Source organism: Acomys minous (genome assembly GCF_964271855.1).
Source record: "Acomys minous genome assembly, chromosome: 4".
NCBI classification, from domain to species: Eukaryota; Metazoa; Chordata; class Mammalia; order Rodentia; family Muridae; genus Acomys; species Acomys minous.
The window spans coordinates 132,052,243-132,068,791 of NC_140486.1; the positions used below are offsets into that span (position 1 = coordinate 132,052,243).

At 49.3% G+C, this 16,549-nt stretch overlaps 1 protein-coding gene across 2 annotated transcripts in view; it reads right to left on the reverse strand.

Moving 5' to 3' along the window:
- EMILIN2 (elastin microfibril interfacer 2) overlaps positions 1–15,875 on the reverse strand; it is a 44,176-nt gene extending 28,301 nt beyond the window's left edge. Inside the window, exons 1-2 of one of the 2 annotated variants that reach the window (XM_084780273.1) lie at positions 15,231–15,875; positions 14,634–14,756 (exon numbers count right to left, since the gene is read on the reverse strand). In XM_084780273.1, the coding sequence (XP_084636399.1) occupies positions 14,634–14,756; positions 15,231–15,373 (266 nt within the window). In that variant the 5' untranslated portion in view covers positions 15,374–15,875. The remainder of the gene's footprint in view (positions 1–14,633; positions 14,757–15,230) is intronic. The other variant, XM_084780272.1, reaches the window with a different exon arrangement.
- Positions 15,876–16,549: the final 674 nt, after the last annotated feature.

Sequence of the window (16,549 nt, forward strand, 5' to 3'; positions counted from 1 at the left end):
GAAAGGCCGTCTGGTTCCGGGTACAAGGGTACGGTAGCTGGGGAAAACATGATTACAAACTTTTCTATTTCCTCTTGAATTAATTTCCTTATGCACTTTGCGGGGGGGGGGGGGGGGCGCAAGTTAGGTTTCCAAACTCAAAATCCTTCTCACCGCTCAGCATTTTGCCCTGATCCTACAGAATAATGAGTCGTTTTCTCCATAATTTATAATTACCCTGGAAAACAGAAACAATCTTCATTCCTAAAGAAAGGATTAAAGAAAACTTCCGTGGCTCAGTGTTGAGGCGTCCCTCGGCCAGCAGCAGATGATAATGGGGCTTACATCTCTGGATTTGCTCAGACAGGAACTACTACTGAAGATGAGGTTATGTGCGCTGGCAGCATCCCGCCCCTGAACTGTCGCTTAGGGCTGCATTCCAAGGAGGCACATCCTTAGCTGTGAGAAAATCATCCTCAAATCACAACTCTGGGCATTGGGAAAGAGAAGGGATTCTGAGACTGAGCCAGTGCACATGCTTTTTAAACTAAGAGCTCCCTGTGAGGAGGCTGTCCCTGTTGCGGGCTGCTCCCCCAATCTCCCCACTTCTGCTCCCCACGTCTCATACCTCTGTCCTGTTTCCTGGCGGTGGAATCACAGAGAATCCAGCTCCAAGTCACTCCCTAATGAACTCACCCTGTGTTCCCACAGCGTGGACCATGAGAACATCTGCCGGCCTGAGCCAGGAGGCTCATCACAGACCAGCTTCCCGTGGTCTGTGTGCCCGGCCTTTCTGCTCAGAGCCACTGAAGAAGTATTTAATTTTTAGGTGTGTGTGTGTGTGTGTGTGTGTGTGTGTGTGTGTGTGTGTGTGGTGTGTGTGTGTGCGCGTGTGTGAGTGTGTGTGCGCGTGTGTGAATTCATATATACTACAATGTATATATGTGGGTCAACGAACAACCTGCACAAGTCAGTTCTCTCTTTCCATCATGTAGAGGGGTCCTGGCACCGAACTCTTTCTGCCAATCTTGGTGGCAGGTGCCTTTGCCCACTGAGTCATCTTGCCGGCCTAGGAAGTCTATTTCGATGATCCAGTTTCTTTTTAAAGTGCAGGAATTGTTCTACAAAAATCACCATAATTCCAAAGTTATCTTTCACTCGACTCAGATATTCGTGAGTTTGCGCTGTCTGTCCCGCCCATCTCAATGTTCTCACCCCCGTAAGTGCACCCCCCCTTCCATGTCCCCAGAACACTCTGGGGTTGGGGATACTATACAAGATTTGGCTGCACCAGCCCACCGCTAATCAATTCCAGGCCTTTCTGTGAAGTCTCTGGACTGTGGCAAGCCTTTCAGCCACACCCGTAGAGTGGTGGCAATCACTCAGAGACACATAAATCTAGACACTGGAGAAGACGTTTCTCTGTGGATGTTAGGAGGTTCTTCGGTTGTGCCAATTTATTCTCACTTTAAAATCATCATCACCATCATCTAAGAAATGAAAACACTTGTGTTTGTCTTCCAAGCTGTGACCACATTGGGAGAAAGGATAAAAATACTAGAGCTAGGAAGTTTGGCACATCCTACAGCCTAGGAGTCCATAAACAACACAGCGGGGTGAAGCGGTCTCATCTCTCTGCGGAAGATGCTGCCAAAGCCCTGACCTCCACAGCAGGTTCTAAACCGATAACAAGCATGGGGGCGGGGGGCGGGGAGCACTGCTTGGCAAGATGAAAAGAGTTTCTGGGGCTGGGGAGACAGCTGACTCAGTGAAGTACTTGACACACACACACACACACACACGTGACAGACCTGAGCTCAGATCTCCAGCACTCACACAAAAACCTGCTGTGGTAGCACTTGGTGCTAGGAGACTGGGGCTTGCTGACCAGTCTACCAATCAGGTTCAATGAAGAGCCCTATATTTAAAAAAAAAAAGGTGGAAAACAATTGAAAAATAATTCCTACTATTCACCTTTGGTGTGTATGTATAGCCATGGGTATGTCCATACATGGGCACGTGCATGCGCACAACACACACACACACACACACACACACACACACACACGAGTAAAAAGAATAACTGTATTAGCTCTTAGTGGGAGGGAGACCAGGGACGCCCCATGGAAAGATAGGAAGTAAAGAACAAGAACACTTTCCCCAAGATTTACTGCAGGGTGGTATTAAAGTGTGAAGACAGCTATGTGTTGTACATCCTCATGTTACACTCTCCAAAGCCCTCACTCGTGTGTGTACTTACAGGACTAGGTTATTAGACAGTTTTGAAGGCATGGGGACCCGTTTCTAGACAAACCCAGTGTGGTTCTGAGATCTACCACCAGAACCCAGGAGGCCCAGTGAGCCACGGAGCTGATCAAACCAACAGTATCTATTATATCTGGGAACCAAACGCCAAGTCTTATGAGAAGAAAACGGACGTTGTAATTCCATCCATCCCTTCTGGGCCTTTCCCCGAGCCACCAGCATCCCATGTGCAAACACTTTACCTGTCTGGACACCATATGCCCAGGAAACACACAAATCTGTCACCTGAAAATCAGACACTCCACCTCTTCCAACTTGAGAGGTCAGCTGCAGCAGCGCTGACCTGTGTGAAATTCCTGTACAGTGGATTTGGCATGTAAGTAAACAGGCTTGCTATAAAATCAGAACTACAGGTTCTTTCCATAATCATGAATTCAGCTGGCCACGTGACAGAGTTAAGGCCCAACTATCAACCGAAAAATAGGGAGGGCAAAGTGGTTTGCAGCCTTTCCTCCGTTTCATAGCTGCTTCTGCTTGTCTCACTTGGTTTACTGGGTATGAACCTCTGAAGGGCAGGAGAAGGGCCCTTGTTCGATGCCCGCAGCCCTAGCTTGGGGATCAGACGTAGGCCTGGCAGTTTGTTTAATGGAATGGAGTAGCTCGGCCCCTCCGAGCTCCCTGCGGACTCCCAGTGGCGCATGCCACCCATGCAATCCTAATTTCCCACTTCCAAGGCTGCGGACGTGAGGTGTGCCCTCAGACCCCATCGCGGCTTTATGTGTAGTTCTGCCTCTGCTATGTGTGTAGCTCCTCAGCTATTCCTCAGAAAATCAGGAGTCACCTTCTGATCAATGCAAGTGGCCCTCTGCGCTGTAGCTCGTGGTAATTCTTCAGCTACGGTACGACTGCGTACAAGTGGCACTGTCTTCACAATGGAAAGAAATAAAATGTTGACGAAAAGTTATCAGCTACTGGTACAAAGCACAACACTAGTAAAGCTCAGAGGAATTATGCTCAATAAAAGAAGCCAGGTTAAAGAAAGGCTGTATTCCATGTGGTACTATTTATAGAAATTTCTAGAACGTTCCAAACTGAGCTATAATAATAATATAAAAAAGCAGATATTGGCAGCTTCCATTGACGACTTGTTGGCAAGGGTGGATGGAGGGACTAAAAACGGTGTTTGAGAAGATTCCAAGATGGCTCCACCCACAGTGGGCTGGCCCCTTCCCTACCAATCACTAAGAAAATGCCTTACAGGTTTGCCTACAAACTGATGGTATGGAGGCAGTTTCTCTGTGGAGTCCCCCTCCTCTCCAATGACTCTAGTTTGTATCCAGTTGACATAAAACTAGCCAGACAGCTGCCCTGCTGCCAGCTCAACACACACACAGAGACTGTGAAGCCACAGACTTCCCCTTTCTTGTTCATCCCAAGATGTTAACATCAATATCACAATAAAAACACTTTTACAAGCTTGAAAAGGCCCACAGTCTTTATAAATTCAAACACTTTAAAAAGTCAATTTAAGAAAAAAAAATATCTAGTCTCTTTTAAAATCCAAACTCTTTTTGAGGCTAGCCTGGTCTACATAGTGAGTTCCAGGACAACCAGCACTACACAGAGAAACCTTGTTCCAAAAACAAAACAAACAAAACAAAACTCCAAAATCTTGTAAAACTCTGAAATCTTTTTAAAAGTGCAAAATATCTCAATTGTGGGCTCTTTAAAATAAAATATATATATATATATTAACTTCAAGAGGGAAGAACCAGCACACAGTCACAATCTGAATAAAGCAAAGCCAAAACCCCTACTGTGTCATTAACCTCAGTGACCAATGTCTGGGATCCACTCACAGTCTTGCACCCTCCACAGTGCGCAGTTTGTCCCCTAGGCTCTGGCAGTCTCCGCTCCATCCTGCTTCCCCTAATGCTCATCCATGGTTCTGGCATCTCTAAATTCCTGGCGTCCCTTACTGCAACTGGGCTGTACTTTTCACCAACAGCCTCTCCTGGGCTGTCTCCAGGGACAACCCTGCCACACAGCACCAAGCCTCCACTGCCCTCCATGACACGCTCCTCACTTCCAAATCAGGACCACCTGGGTGACTCTTACACTACCAAGCTCAGCTGCCAGCACTAAGTAATACCTTGGCCTCCTCTGGAGCATAGCTTCTGTGTGCTGACTCTGAGGAAACACTTCCCAGATTTCACCTCACTGATGCTGGTCTCTTCTTAGTCACTGCTAATTTCTCAGCTCCAGCTGACCAGCACAGGTTGGCCCAGCAAAGCAAAGATTTCACTTCACTGGTTCTGGTCTAATATTAGCCACAGCTGAGTCTTTGGCTGCAGCTGACCAGACACCACATAATATTAATTCAAAATAGCAAATGCCCCGAAGGAGTCTTTAAACTTCCCTCTAGCACGTCACAAGTCTGGCCTCCGTCGTTTGGCATTGCCCTCAACCCAATAGTCAATGGCTTTTTAGCCCAAAGTCCTCCCAAAAACACAATCAAGATTGTCACAGCAATATCCCATAATCTTGGTACCAATTTCTGCCTTAGTCAAGGTTAATATTTCTGTGATGAAACACCACGACCAAAAGCAGGTTGGGAGGAGGGACTTATTTCACTCAGAGTTCCATACAACAGTTCATCGTCCATAGTCCGTCACTGAAGGAAGTCACGGCGGGATCCGGGAGTCGGGAGCTGAGGCAGAGGCCATGAGGGGTCACGTGGGCGTGAGTGCTACTTACTGGTTTTTCTCCACCAGTTTTCTTAGCGAACACAGGGCCACCTGCCCAGGGATGGCACCACCCACAATTGGCTGGGTTCTCCCCGAATCAATCGGTAATTAAGAAAATGCTCTACAGGCTTGCCTGCAGCCTGGCCTTAGAGAGGTGTTTTCTCAATTGAGCCTCTGCCTCTCAGATGACTTTGGCTTCTGTCAAGTTGGCATAAGCCTAGACAGCGCAGTGCAGCACCTTAGTCACAATGTTGTTTTTGTGAGTATATACACAACCTGAGACAGTAAAGTCACACAACTTCAGACACATATTTGTATCAAAGCTGGTGTATTTGTGTGGTTGGTTTAAGACAGGGTCTGTCTATGTAGCTCTGGCTGTTACATAGACTAGGCTGGCCTTGAACTCACAGAAGATCTGCCCAACTCTGCCTTGCGCCACTGCAGTACCAAGTCAAGGTCGAGGGACTTCGGATTTAACACACAATAAAACAACGGGTCCTTCGTGCTAAGAGCAGCCTTTATTCAGCGTCCAAAGAGCCTTTTTATAGGCAGCAAAGCACGCATGCCACTCACAGGTGAAATCCCTCAAGAGGTGATTGAGCACACGAGGGAAAGTCCCAAGGAAGGGAGGGGTGCGTTCTCAGAGCAGTAACCATGACTAGCTGACCATCATAAGCACAGACACGGAAGCTGCTAAAAACAGGACATGCAACAGCAAGACAGACAGGCAGCCCCGTCGGGCCTGGTTCCCACACCTGACTTCTGGGATGAAAGGCATGTGCCACCACACACTATAAAGCTGGGTTTTTGTTTTGTTTTGTTTTGTTTTAAGAAAATGAATCATTTCTGCATCAAGTATTTTAGGATCTCCAGATCTGGCTGGTGGTGCAGCTCTGAGCGAAGATGTGAGGTTAGCACATATGAAGGCCCATGCTCAATCCCAGCACCAAAAAGTAAAAATAAATAAATAAAATCTCTGAGTCTGGGGAAGCAAAGTGCTCTGGCCTTGACTCACAATCTACAGAGTCTCAAGCGTGAGGTGAAGGCAGCAGCTGAGTCCTTGTCAAATGAGGAGCCAGCTTCTGTAATACATCAGGTTCCTCTCTGACAACATAGGCAATTGGTTTGCCTATTGGAAACTTAATTGGTTTTTTTTTTTTAACTCTTAAAGTATAGAATCAGGGGCTGGAGAGATGGATCGGGGTTAAGAACATTTTTTTTTTCCTTGCAGAGGATCCAGGTTCAGTCCTCAGCACCGACATGGTGGCTCACAACTGCTGTAACTCCAGTTCCAGGGGATCTGATGCCCTCTTTTGACTTCCCTGGGCACCAGGCACCCGCGTTGAGCGCATACATACATGCACATGAAACATCCATACACAGAGAAAGTAAATTAAAATAAAGTAAGTGTAGAAGTACAGTGTAGAGTACAGTCAAGACAGGACTTCAAATAATAAAGAAATACATAGGACCCTGTCTTTAAAAAAAAAAAGCAGAAAACAGCTGGGCAGTGGTGGCGCACGCCTTTAATCACAGTTCTCAGGAGGCAGAGGCAGTTGGATCTCTGTGAGTTCAAGGCCAGCCTGGTCTACAGAGTGAGTTCCAGGACAGCCAAGGCTACACAGAGAAACTCTGTCTCGAAACAAAAACAAACTAACAAAAGCAGAAAATCATCTGGTGAGATGGGTAAAGCAGTCCATCCCCAGTACTATAGAAGACATTCTATAAGCTGACCTGCACAAGAATGTTGAGGCATTCAAACCCCAACAACAAAAAGATAATACTGAGTGCCAGTCAGGATTCATAACTTCCTGGTAACGATTTTGGTGTGCGGAGTTGGTACCTCGCTGCTCAGTTCAGGGAACAAGCTACCTGTACCAGCCAGGGACTCTGGGGTTGGTCTTGAACTTGTTTTCTGCAGGGATGCAATGCAAAACGCTGTCCCTGTGGTAAGGCCACGCAATGCTGCAGTTGACGCACTGTGATGGGAAAGAGAGTGTGGCCTATGCTGACCACTGCGCTGACTCCGCATACTGCTTTCAGGAAGTCCCTCCAAGGCTGGAGACACCTGACCCACTAACCAAGCCTGGACACTGCCTCCTTTACAGGCTGGATCCAAGAGTCTGGAAGGTTCAGCATTTTAAGAAAAGCTTGCTGCTGCCTCCCTGCCAAAGCCCTTCAACCAAACACATGAGAAGACTGGACGAAGAGCCCTCCAATTCCATCACCAGGAGGGAGGGAGGGGGGAAGGGACTGGGAGGGAGGGAGGGAGGGATCTGTGGTCTGACAGGAGCCAGAGGATGGTTTTAACGGAGGCAAGCCTCCCATGAAGCACTGGGTTGCATAACCACCCCACCCTGAGCCCTGAGCTCTGTCACAATCAGCAGCTCCTTCCCTGAGATGCACAGAAACGCTTCAGCTAGAAGAAAAACAAGCAGCGTTTCCCCAACCAAGGTCTAGACGGCGTTTTTCTGCCTTTGTCACATTGTCCCTGTCTGGCAGGTGCACGGAAACAACTTCCAGCTTGAAGGAAGGTCCTAGCACCTTTTTGTTTGTTGGTTGGTTGTTGGTTTTTGTTTGTTTTGTTGTTTTGTTTTGTTTTGAGCCATGGTCTCACTATATAGTCTTGCTGGCCTGGAGCTCACTATGTACAGCAAACTGTGCTCAATCGCATAGAGACCTACCTGCCTCAGCCCCCTGTGTGCTGGGAGTAAAGGCGTGCATCTGACTGCTGAGCTAATCTCTGCAAAGAGATAACCAGTTAAGCCCACTCAAGTCCAGAGATGGGAGACTGGAAAAACACAGAGAAGCCATAGCAGATTCTCTTTCATGGAAACGACCAACTTGAGAAGGGTTTGTCCAAACTGGTTTGCTCTTAGCCAAGTGCATAATGAAATATTGTCCTGAAAGGCTGACATGGCAAAGCAAAGATTTTAAGCATATTTCCTCATCTTTTGGTATTCTTAGGTGGAAAAAAAATAATAACTGCTGAGTCCCTCCAAATGACACACCCCAGAGAGTTTGCCTTCCACAGCGTTTTTGGTCGGGGAATTAAACTTATCTGAACCCACCCACGACTTCTTAAAATAAGAAAGGGACAGACAAAAGCTAGTGGCAAGTTTAATTTTAATCATTTCGTCATTTTCCTCCAATGTGAACTGCTGTCACATTGAGAACTCCGGTGACTCCCTTGATCCGTCCCAGTAAAATTGCTCTTTGTAAAGACACCATTAGATTGGTGTTCGATATTAACTTTAACCTGAGAATATTGATTCATAAAAGGACCAAAGCAGTTAACTCCGAGTCCCAAGGGTGGGTGGGTGGAGTGACATCATGTGACCAGCAGTAAATCAGGACACTGACAGACTGGAAGCAATCAGCCTATTGGCAGTTCATCAGCCTAAGGTTTAAAAGTCCCCGTGGCAGGAGGGCGTGCCTGTTACACTCTTCTACCTACTGCGTTATTCGCACTCAGCAAGCATGAGCATATCCTAATTTCCTCCATATGTGGGAGGCTCCTGAAGGATTCTGGGGGCGTGTGTCAAGGGGGTATAGCTTACGTATGTGTAGCGCATCCCGGATCTAATCCCCAGCACCAAAAACCAAGACAACAGGCCAAACAAAATCCAAGCAAAGAAGCAGCGTTTCAGCGGCGGAAGGGCCGTTCGCAGTGCTAGTCAACCGCATCAACATCCGGCTCTGTTGATCTGACAGTTTTTCCGCAGGCTGCACAAGCCACAGCAAACACCTGTGGAGGCCGGAGCCCTTGCTGCGGTGCACTCCGTGGTGGGCCTCACCGCGGGCTCTGTGCCCAGCACCTCGGAAGGTTCAAACACTTTTTAAAAGCTGGTCTTCAGCACATCCTTTCTTATTATCTCAGGTCACCGGGTTATTTACTCTCTTCAGCTCTCCAACCTTCCTCAAACAAGTCAGCAAGACCTTCGGCTACCGAGGCTTAAGGACGCGCAAAACCAGGGCGAGCCCACCAGGCTTTTGGGCTCACACCCTTGCAACAGTGGGGTTTTTAAGAGTCCTCTTGGCCAGACCGGCTGCCTTGGCTTGGCCTCCTTGCCACAGCTCTGCCTTTTAGGCCTGAAAAGCATGTGCCTTGCGTGCCTGGTGACGCCCCTGTCTCACAGCGCGGTGATAAGGGTGGTATCTGAGAGCTCGGGCCAACTACCAAACCGCCTCTCTCCGCAGCTCATACATGCTGCCACCCCACTGGCAGGACTGAAGCCGCGGGGAGCCTGGCCTGGGCGGCCTATCACAGCTTCCTACAGGCCAGCTGCCCACACCCACACCACCTGCCCTTTTCTACTACCTCAGAATTTTAACTCAAACACCACGTGCTAATGCAGATGGGACAGATCAACGGAGAAAGAAAAGCTCATTAATGGAATAAAACACACTTTAACAAGAAGTGGTGAGAGTAGCATGGAAGAATGGGGAAATAGAAGGATCCAGAGGGTCCTGGAAACCTACAAGAAGAACTTTATGACAGCCGTATCTGGGTCCTGGGGTCCTCCTCAAACTAAGGCACCAGGAAAATATAGGCAGTAAACTTCGGACCCCTACGCAGACCTAGCCGACGAACAGAATATTCTCCACCGTTGAGTGGAGAGTGAGATCTGACTCTCACACGAGCTCTGGTACCCCTTTTCTGACCACGTCCCCTGGATGGGGAGGCCTGGTGGCACTCAGAGGAAGGATAGTAAGTTATCAAGAAGAGACTTGATACCCTAAGAGCATATATAGGGGGAGGAGGTCTCCTCCAGTCACAGACATAGGGGAGGGGAGTAAGGGAGGAAGTGGAAGGGAGGGAGGAATAGGAGGATACAAAGGAAGGGCTAACAATTTAGATGTAATATGAATAAATTAATAAAAAAAAAACAAGAAGTGACTATTTTCTTGTTTTTGTCTTTTAAGACCATGGCTACTGTTTAAATTTTATTAAATTACATTACATTAAATTATATTAAAAAGGAAAGTTAGAAAGGGAAACACAAAAGTTTTGGAGGTTTGTTTTATTGTGAAGCCAGGGATTGAATGCAGGGCCTTACGCAGGAAAGTTATTTTCCTGAGACCCCAGTCTCTGTCCTACCCACTCGGAGCTGGAGGGTGAGAGGCCACCAAAATCTCCACAGCAGCCATGTGACCTTCAGAGTAAATGGTTGGTCTCTCCAACGCCCTGGCAGGTGTTCCTCTGACACTAGCTCAACCCTCTGCAGGTGACTTGTCCCTTTAGTGCTAAGGAGCGAGGCTCCAAACAGCCAGCCCTGTGCAAAATGCCTGTTTAAAAGGTAAAAGGAGCCCCGTAGTGGTGGCGCACACCTTTAATCCCAGCACTCGAGAGGCAGAGGCAGGCGGATTGCTGTGAGTTCAAGGCCACCCTGGTCTACAAAGCGAGTCCAGGACAGCCAAGGATACATAGAGAAACCTTGTCTTGAAAAACAAAACAAAACAAAACAAAACAAAAAAAGTGAAAGTAGAGGAAATAGCCCTCTGAACCGGATGGGATTGTGTTCCTGGAGCCATCTATGTGGGGAATTGTCTGGGTTTTTGTTTTAGCCTTAAGCATCCTGTATTTGGGAGGGGAAGAAAAAACCAACCAAAACCAAACTATTTTTCCTGGCGAGGACCGGTCCTTAACAGACAACTTTCTTTCCAACTGTATGACCATCTGTTCCCCCTTGGAATCTGAAGATTAGAAGTGTCTTGGAACTTGACCCAGAACCAGCACCTGCTGCAGACTCCTGGTCTGCATTTTCCCTCAGCAGCCACAGCCACAGGCTCTAAGTGTGTGTGCACTCCACCCGGATCCCTCTCGGGACTTGTCATTTTTACTTTTTTTTTTTTTTTTTTTTTTTTTTTTTTTTTTTTGTTAATAGGGCTGGGGATGCAGTCAGTTGTAGAAGGCTCTGAGATCAGTCCTTAGCAGGGGAGGGGACGGGAGGGGAATGGAGGGGAACAGAGGGGACGGGAGAGGAGGAGAGGGGAGGGGAGGGGAGGGGAGGGGAGGGGAGGGGAGGAGGGGAGAGCACTAATACAGAAATAAAGAAACAGCAGATAGAAGGCTGAGTAAAGTCAGACAGACATGGAGCACTGCAGACAGAGGCCCAGGGCCTGAGAGAACGAGCAAGTGTCTTCCCCAAGACTGGCTGGGTCTTTACTCCCGAGGCCGCCCCTTCTCACAAAGTTCTCCACAGCAGCCAGGAGCCCCAACCCACCATCATCCCGACTGTCACAGGAACAAAGGCTGTTCTCTCTCTCTCTCTTCCTCCTGGCAGCATTCTTGGCTGTGGCCTTACAGAACAGATGGTGACAACGGAGAACAGATACCGTGGCCCCGGTGCTCGGGAGGAGGCCCAGGGAAGAGGCCAGCCTAGGATATAAGGCCAGCCTGGGATACAAACCAAACAGCAGCAAAACAAGAAGCAAGGGCCAGAGAGATGGCTCAGTGGTTAACAGCACTTGCTGCTCTTGCCAAGGACCCAGGTCCAGTTCCCAGCACCCACTTGGCAGCTCATGACCCATCCATAACTCAAGTTCCCGGGGAGTCCACTGCCCTCTTCTGGCACTCTGAGCACTAGGCGTGTGGGTGGTGCACATGCACACTTGTATGCAAAACACCCACACACATAAAAAAAATAACTCTTAAACAGAGACTGAGTGTCAGAACACTCAGCAGTCACATGAGCATCTGTGGATTGGTTCTTGGATTCCAGGTTTTAGAAATGCTGTAGGGCTGCTTGGGACCCTCAGTTATGTAATGATGCTTGCCAGCAAGCCTGAAGACCCCAGTTCAACCCCCAGCACTCACACAAAGGTAGACCTGAGAGAACCACTTCCTGTGATGATTCTCTGACCCTGACCCTGACCCTCAGGAGGTAACAAATGGATTAAGTCTTACCTTTCAGCCCATGCAACACAGTGAGGCCTCATCTCAAAAATAGTTAAGTGGGCTGGACAGGGTGGGGCTCACCTGCTGCCCACCCTGGGGAGGCTGAGGCAGGAGAATTGAGAGTTCAAGGCCAAGATAGGAGTATAGAGAGAGACACTGTCTCAAAGCACCAAAAATAAGACAACACCAGACACACACACACACACACACACACACACACACACACACAAGTCTCATGCTAAGAGAAAGAAGCTAGTGTCAGAAGGTTCCATTTGTACCCCTCCTCCTGGGCAGGCAGAGAAGACAGCGGGTTCGTTAGCAGGGGATGGGTACAGGAACTGTCTCATTTCAGTTACACAGCTGTATTCATTTGCCATAGCACATGGATGGGAGTGCTCTGCAAGGTGACTGCTACCATATGCGAATTACACTTTAACTAAAGGGCAAAGGGCAAGGAAACCAGAGGGAAAAGATTCCATGTTATACAAGGCAGCCAGAAGGGGAAATGCAGGAGTGCGTGCTGATGACCCAGTCTCCCGATGGCGTGGGAGAACAGGGGACTCCCATCCGTAGGAGCCTGAGCCCTGAGTCGGGAGTCGGGAGGCAAAGCAAACGCAGACTGCTTGCATCTGAGCTCCTTGGACATCCTGGCCATGGACAGGCTGCCTCCAGATGCCACAAGTGCTAACAGCTGTTGGTCCAGCAGGAGGGTCTGGACTATCTAGAACCACTGCCATCAACATGATTACCTGGAGGTCCAGGCCAGCCTGGTCTATGTAGTCAATCTCAGGCTACATAGCAAACCTTGCTTCAACCCACCCCCAAAAAACCCAAACAAACAAAAAACCCCACAGTTATCACTGAGTATGCTGGTGCATGCCTTTAATCTCAGCCCCTCAGGAAACAGACACAGGCAGATATCTGAGTTTGAGGCTAGTCAGGATTACATAATAGGACCCTGTCTCTAAATAAATAAATAAATAAAAATAAACAAATAATCCCAGAAACACAAATGTATATGCATGTACACATGCATGTGTGTTCATTGTGTGTGCACATGTGTGCAGGTGTTTATGGAGGCAGAGATGTCAGGTGTCTGGCTCCCACACTCCGCAAGGTTGCTCACTGAACCTGGAGCTCCGTGGTTTCAAGCAGAAGTAGCTACTGCTCCACAGCTCTGCGATGGCTTGGCACTCACTGTTCCAGCTATTTACACGGGTGGTAGGGATTCAAGCTCACGTGCTCAAGCTTGCATAGCAAGCACCCTTCACCCACTGAGCCATCTCTGCACCACCCCCCTCAAGTTTTATTTTTAATGAAAATTTTATCTCCAAATTGTCATAGTAAGAATAAAGATTATAGACAGCCACAACATATAGTTCTTCTCTAAAGCGAATGGAATTGACTTGGCTGACAATTCATGGACTGTGAATTCTAAATCTAAATACAGACTAAGGTAGGTTGTCAGTTCTGAACCTCTGTGACGCCCAAAGACCCTGTATCCGCCTTTTCCTCATATGTTAAAAAGAGAATGCTTCTGGGGCTGGAAAGATGGCTCAGCAGTTAAGAGCACTGACTGCTCCTCCAAAGGACCTGGGTTCAATTCCCAGCACCCACATGGCAGCTCACAACTGTCTATGACTCCAAGATCTTACATCCTCACACAGACATACACGCAGGCAAAACACCAATGCACACAAAATAAAAATAAATAAATTAAAAGAGGTGGGGCTCCTCTGTTTCTGCAAGTTTGTACAGCTTTCTTTTTGCCTCCCAGGAACTCTGCCTCCCTGCTGTGGCTCCCCAAAGCAGCCTGGGTGGGACTCAGTGACCAACTCCTCCCTGCAGCCTGTTCCCTGCCCCCTGAAGTGTCTCAGCCTGCCCTGAGACTGGCCAGCAGCAGGACGGCCCACCACTGTCCATTCTGTGCAGCACCGACAATGTGCACGAAGACAAACAGCTTATTCTTGGTGGAAACAATCCCTGCTGTCACGTGTTCCCAACAGCCTTTTATCCGCATCAGCCTCCTAAGATGGGACGTCCACACAAACTCAAAGGACTTCCTGATCACAATTGGATGAATACAGTGTGTTTGCAGAATCCGTACACTAACAAATCATTTCTCTCCTGGTTTTTTGGTTTTGTTTCTGTTTTTTTAAGATGCTGGAATCCTTATAAGCAAAAGGATGGCCGTTTGTCTTCAAGGGCCATTCTATTCTGAGATCTACCTAGTGAGTCCATGGGTCTGACCTGAGAAGAAGAGGCTTGTTTTAAAGCAACCCAAGGGGTTTAGCTTAGAAAGCCACCATGCTGAAGAGGACAGTGGGGACAAAACTCACCTATTCCACAGCACCAACCAGTCAAACCTCTCACTTAATCTTTCATTTAAAACACTGTGGAATCTTTATGTGCCCCAGAACATACAATATGGATCTAATTAGGTTCAGCTGCCTTATGTTAGTAATAAGAGAGAGAGAGAGAGAGAGAGAGAGAGAGAGAGAGAGAGAGAGAGAGAGAAAGGGGGTGGGGTGGGGGCTTTGTTCATCCTCTCCTGTGGCCCAGGGAATCACATACTCCCAAATTTTGCTCATCTTCAAAGGTTCACTCTTAAATAGCCCAGAGTAGCTGGCAGCTGCGCAGCCCTCAAACTTTGTAGAGGGTCTGGAAGAGATTTCCACAAGAGCTGGGGCCCAGCGTTCCAACTCACCCACCCCATTTGGCCCTCGTGCTCCCCAACTTACACCAGAGCTGAAGGACAGGGCATCTGGTTCCAGGGGCAGTTGTACTGAGCCTGAATAAAACTCTCGCTTCCTTCCTGCACTGTGCAGCTCACGTTCTTATTCACGATGAAGGCGCACCAGTTTCTGGGGTAGAAAGAGAAGAGCTGGGTAAACTTGGAGATCAATATGGGGGAGGGGGCGACGAGCTGACCCAACAAGTTGACCTCAGGTCAGCCGCACCAAAGGCAGGAGCTTGCCAAAGCCGACACGCCAGTGTGCCTCTTGTGTCTTTGGAACACCAAAGAAGAGCCCTACACCCTGAGGTCTCCAAAACGTGTTGTGGGGTGGGGGTGGGGGGCGCGGGAGGAATCGGCGGCAGACGGCATAGTTCTGCCAGACCCTACCCCATTGCCCGGTCCGCTTCAGGATGCTTGAGGCGCCTGGTGAGGACCACATGGTCAATCAGGGATGGTAACGCCCCAAAAGCCCGTGGGGTTCTCTCTGTTGTCTACTGTCGCCATTGGCAGGGCAGCTCCGGGGCCGCAACTGGACTCAAAGGGGTCTGTAAGGACCCAGGACTCTAGGGCCGGGGGACAAGCAGAAGCAGCGCGCACTTACTTGTTCCTGGCGCTGGGCCGCGCGTGGTACCCAGCCTGCGAGCTCCCGTGGCACAGTCCCGCGCCGCCCAGGGCCAGCAGGGCTAGGAGGGCCGGCGCCCAGCGGCACGGCGCACAGGGTCGGGGAGGGGTCGCCTGCCACATGGTGCGCCCCACAAGGATGCAGGCTGCGGGGCTGGGGGACCGGGTAACGGGCTTGGGCGCTCGGAGGCCCCTCTGGCTCCTCGCCCCCACGCCTCTGCACTGGCCGCTCCTCAGTCCCTCAATGACGCACAGGTCCCCCCGGGTGCCGCCCTCTTTATTTCACTTCCCTCTCCGAAACGTGACCCTTCCCTTCAACACTTCTCGGCCCTTCGCCTCTCGGCAGGGGGTTCGGGGGAAAGAGCCAAAGGGTTAGGAACCGGGGTCTCGGTTACAGAATTTCCAATTACTCATTCCTTTGGTCTCTTCCCTGGCGGCGGCAGCTCCGCCTTTCACCTTCCAAGCAGCGCGCCCCTAGCCCCTCCGGAAGTGCAGTAAGCGTCGGACAGTCCCCACCTCGATCCCCCGGGCCTCCCTCCGGCAAGGAGCGGGGGACCGCTCCAACAGTTAGTTCCCCCAGGGGACCTAGGCAGGAGGGCTTGACTTGATTTCTTCCTCTGAGGCCACACCGCCGTCTCTGCAACAACCTTTAATGACTTGGGAGAAAGTTGAGCGCGCACCGGCTCTTCCTGGCGCAGCCAGTGCGCGTCCTGAGCTGAAGAGCCGGCTGCAGCTCAACAGTGGGGCGCCACAGCAGCAAACTGCCATAGGCTGGCTATTAAAGTGTTTGAGAGGCGACGTCCTGCTCGGACGTTTGTCCTTTGGTCAGTACTAATGGCAGATGGTTCGGTCGGTAAAATGCTGTGCAAACGTGAAGACATGAGTTTGGATACCCAGGCACCCACATAAAAAGTTAGGCAAGGTGTCACAAACTTGATTGCTCAGTATTAATGGAGGTGGGGACTGGAGAATCCCTGGGGGCTGCAGGTTCGCTGAGAGACCCTATCTGAGGGGGGGGAGAGAGAGAGAGAGAGAGAGAGAGAGAGAGAGAGAGAGAGAGAGAGAGAGAGAGAGAGAGAGAGAGAGAATATCACACACACACACACACACACACACACACACACACACACACACACGCAGGCAAACATTTTTAAAGGCCATTTATTATACTAGTGTTTAGTGTCTAGTTTCTGAACAATTTAGACACTTCTCATGCCTCCCTTCCCCCTTCCGTCTTCCCTCCCTTCCTCCCTTTTTTCTATCCTTCCCTCCTCTCTCTCTCTTTTATGTTTTCTGCCT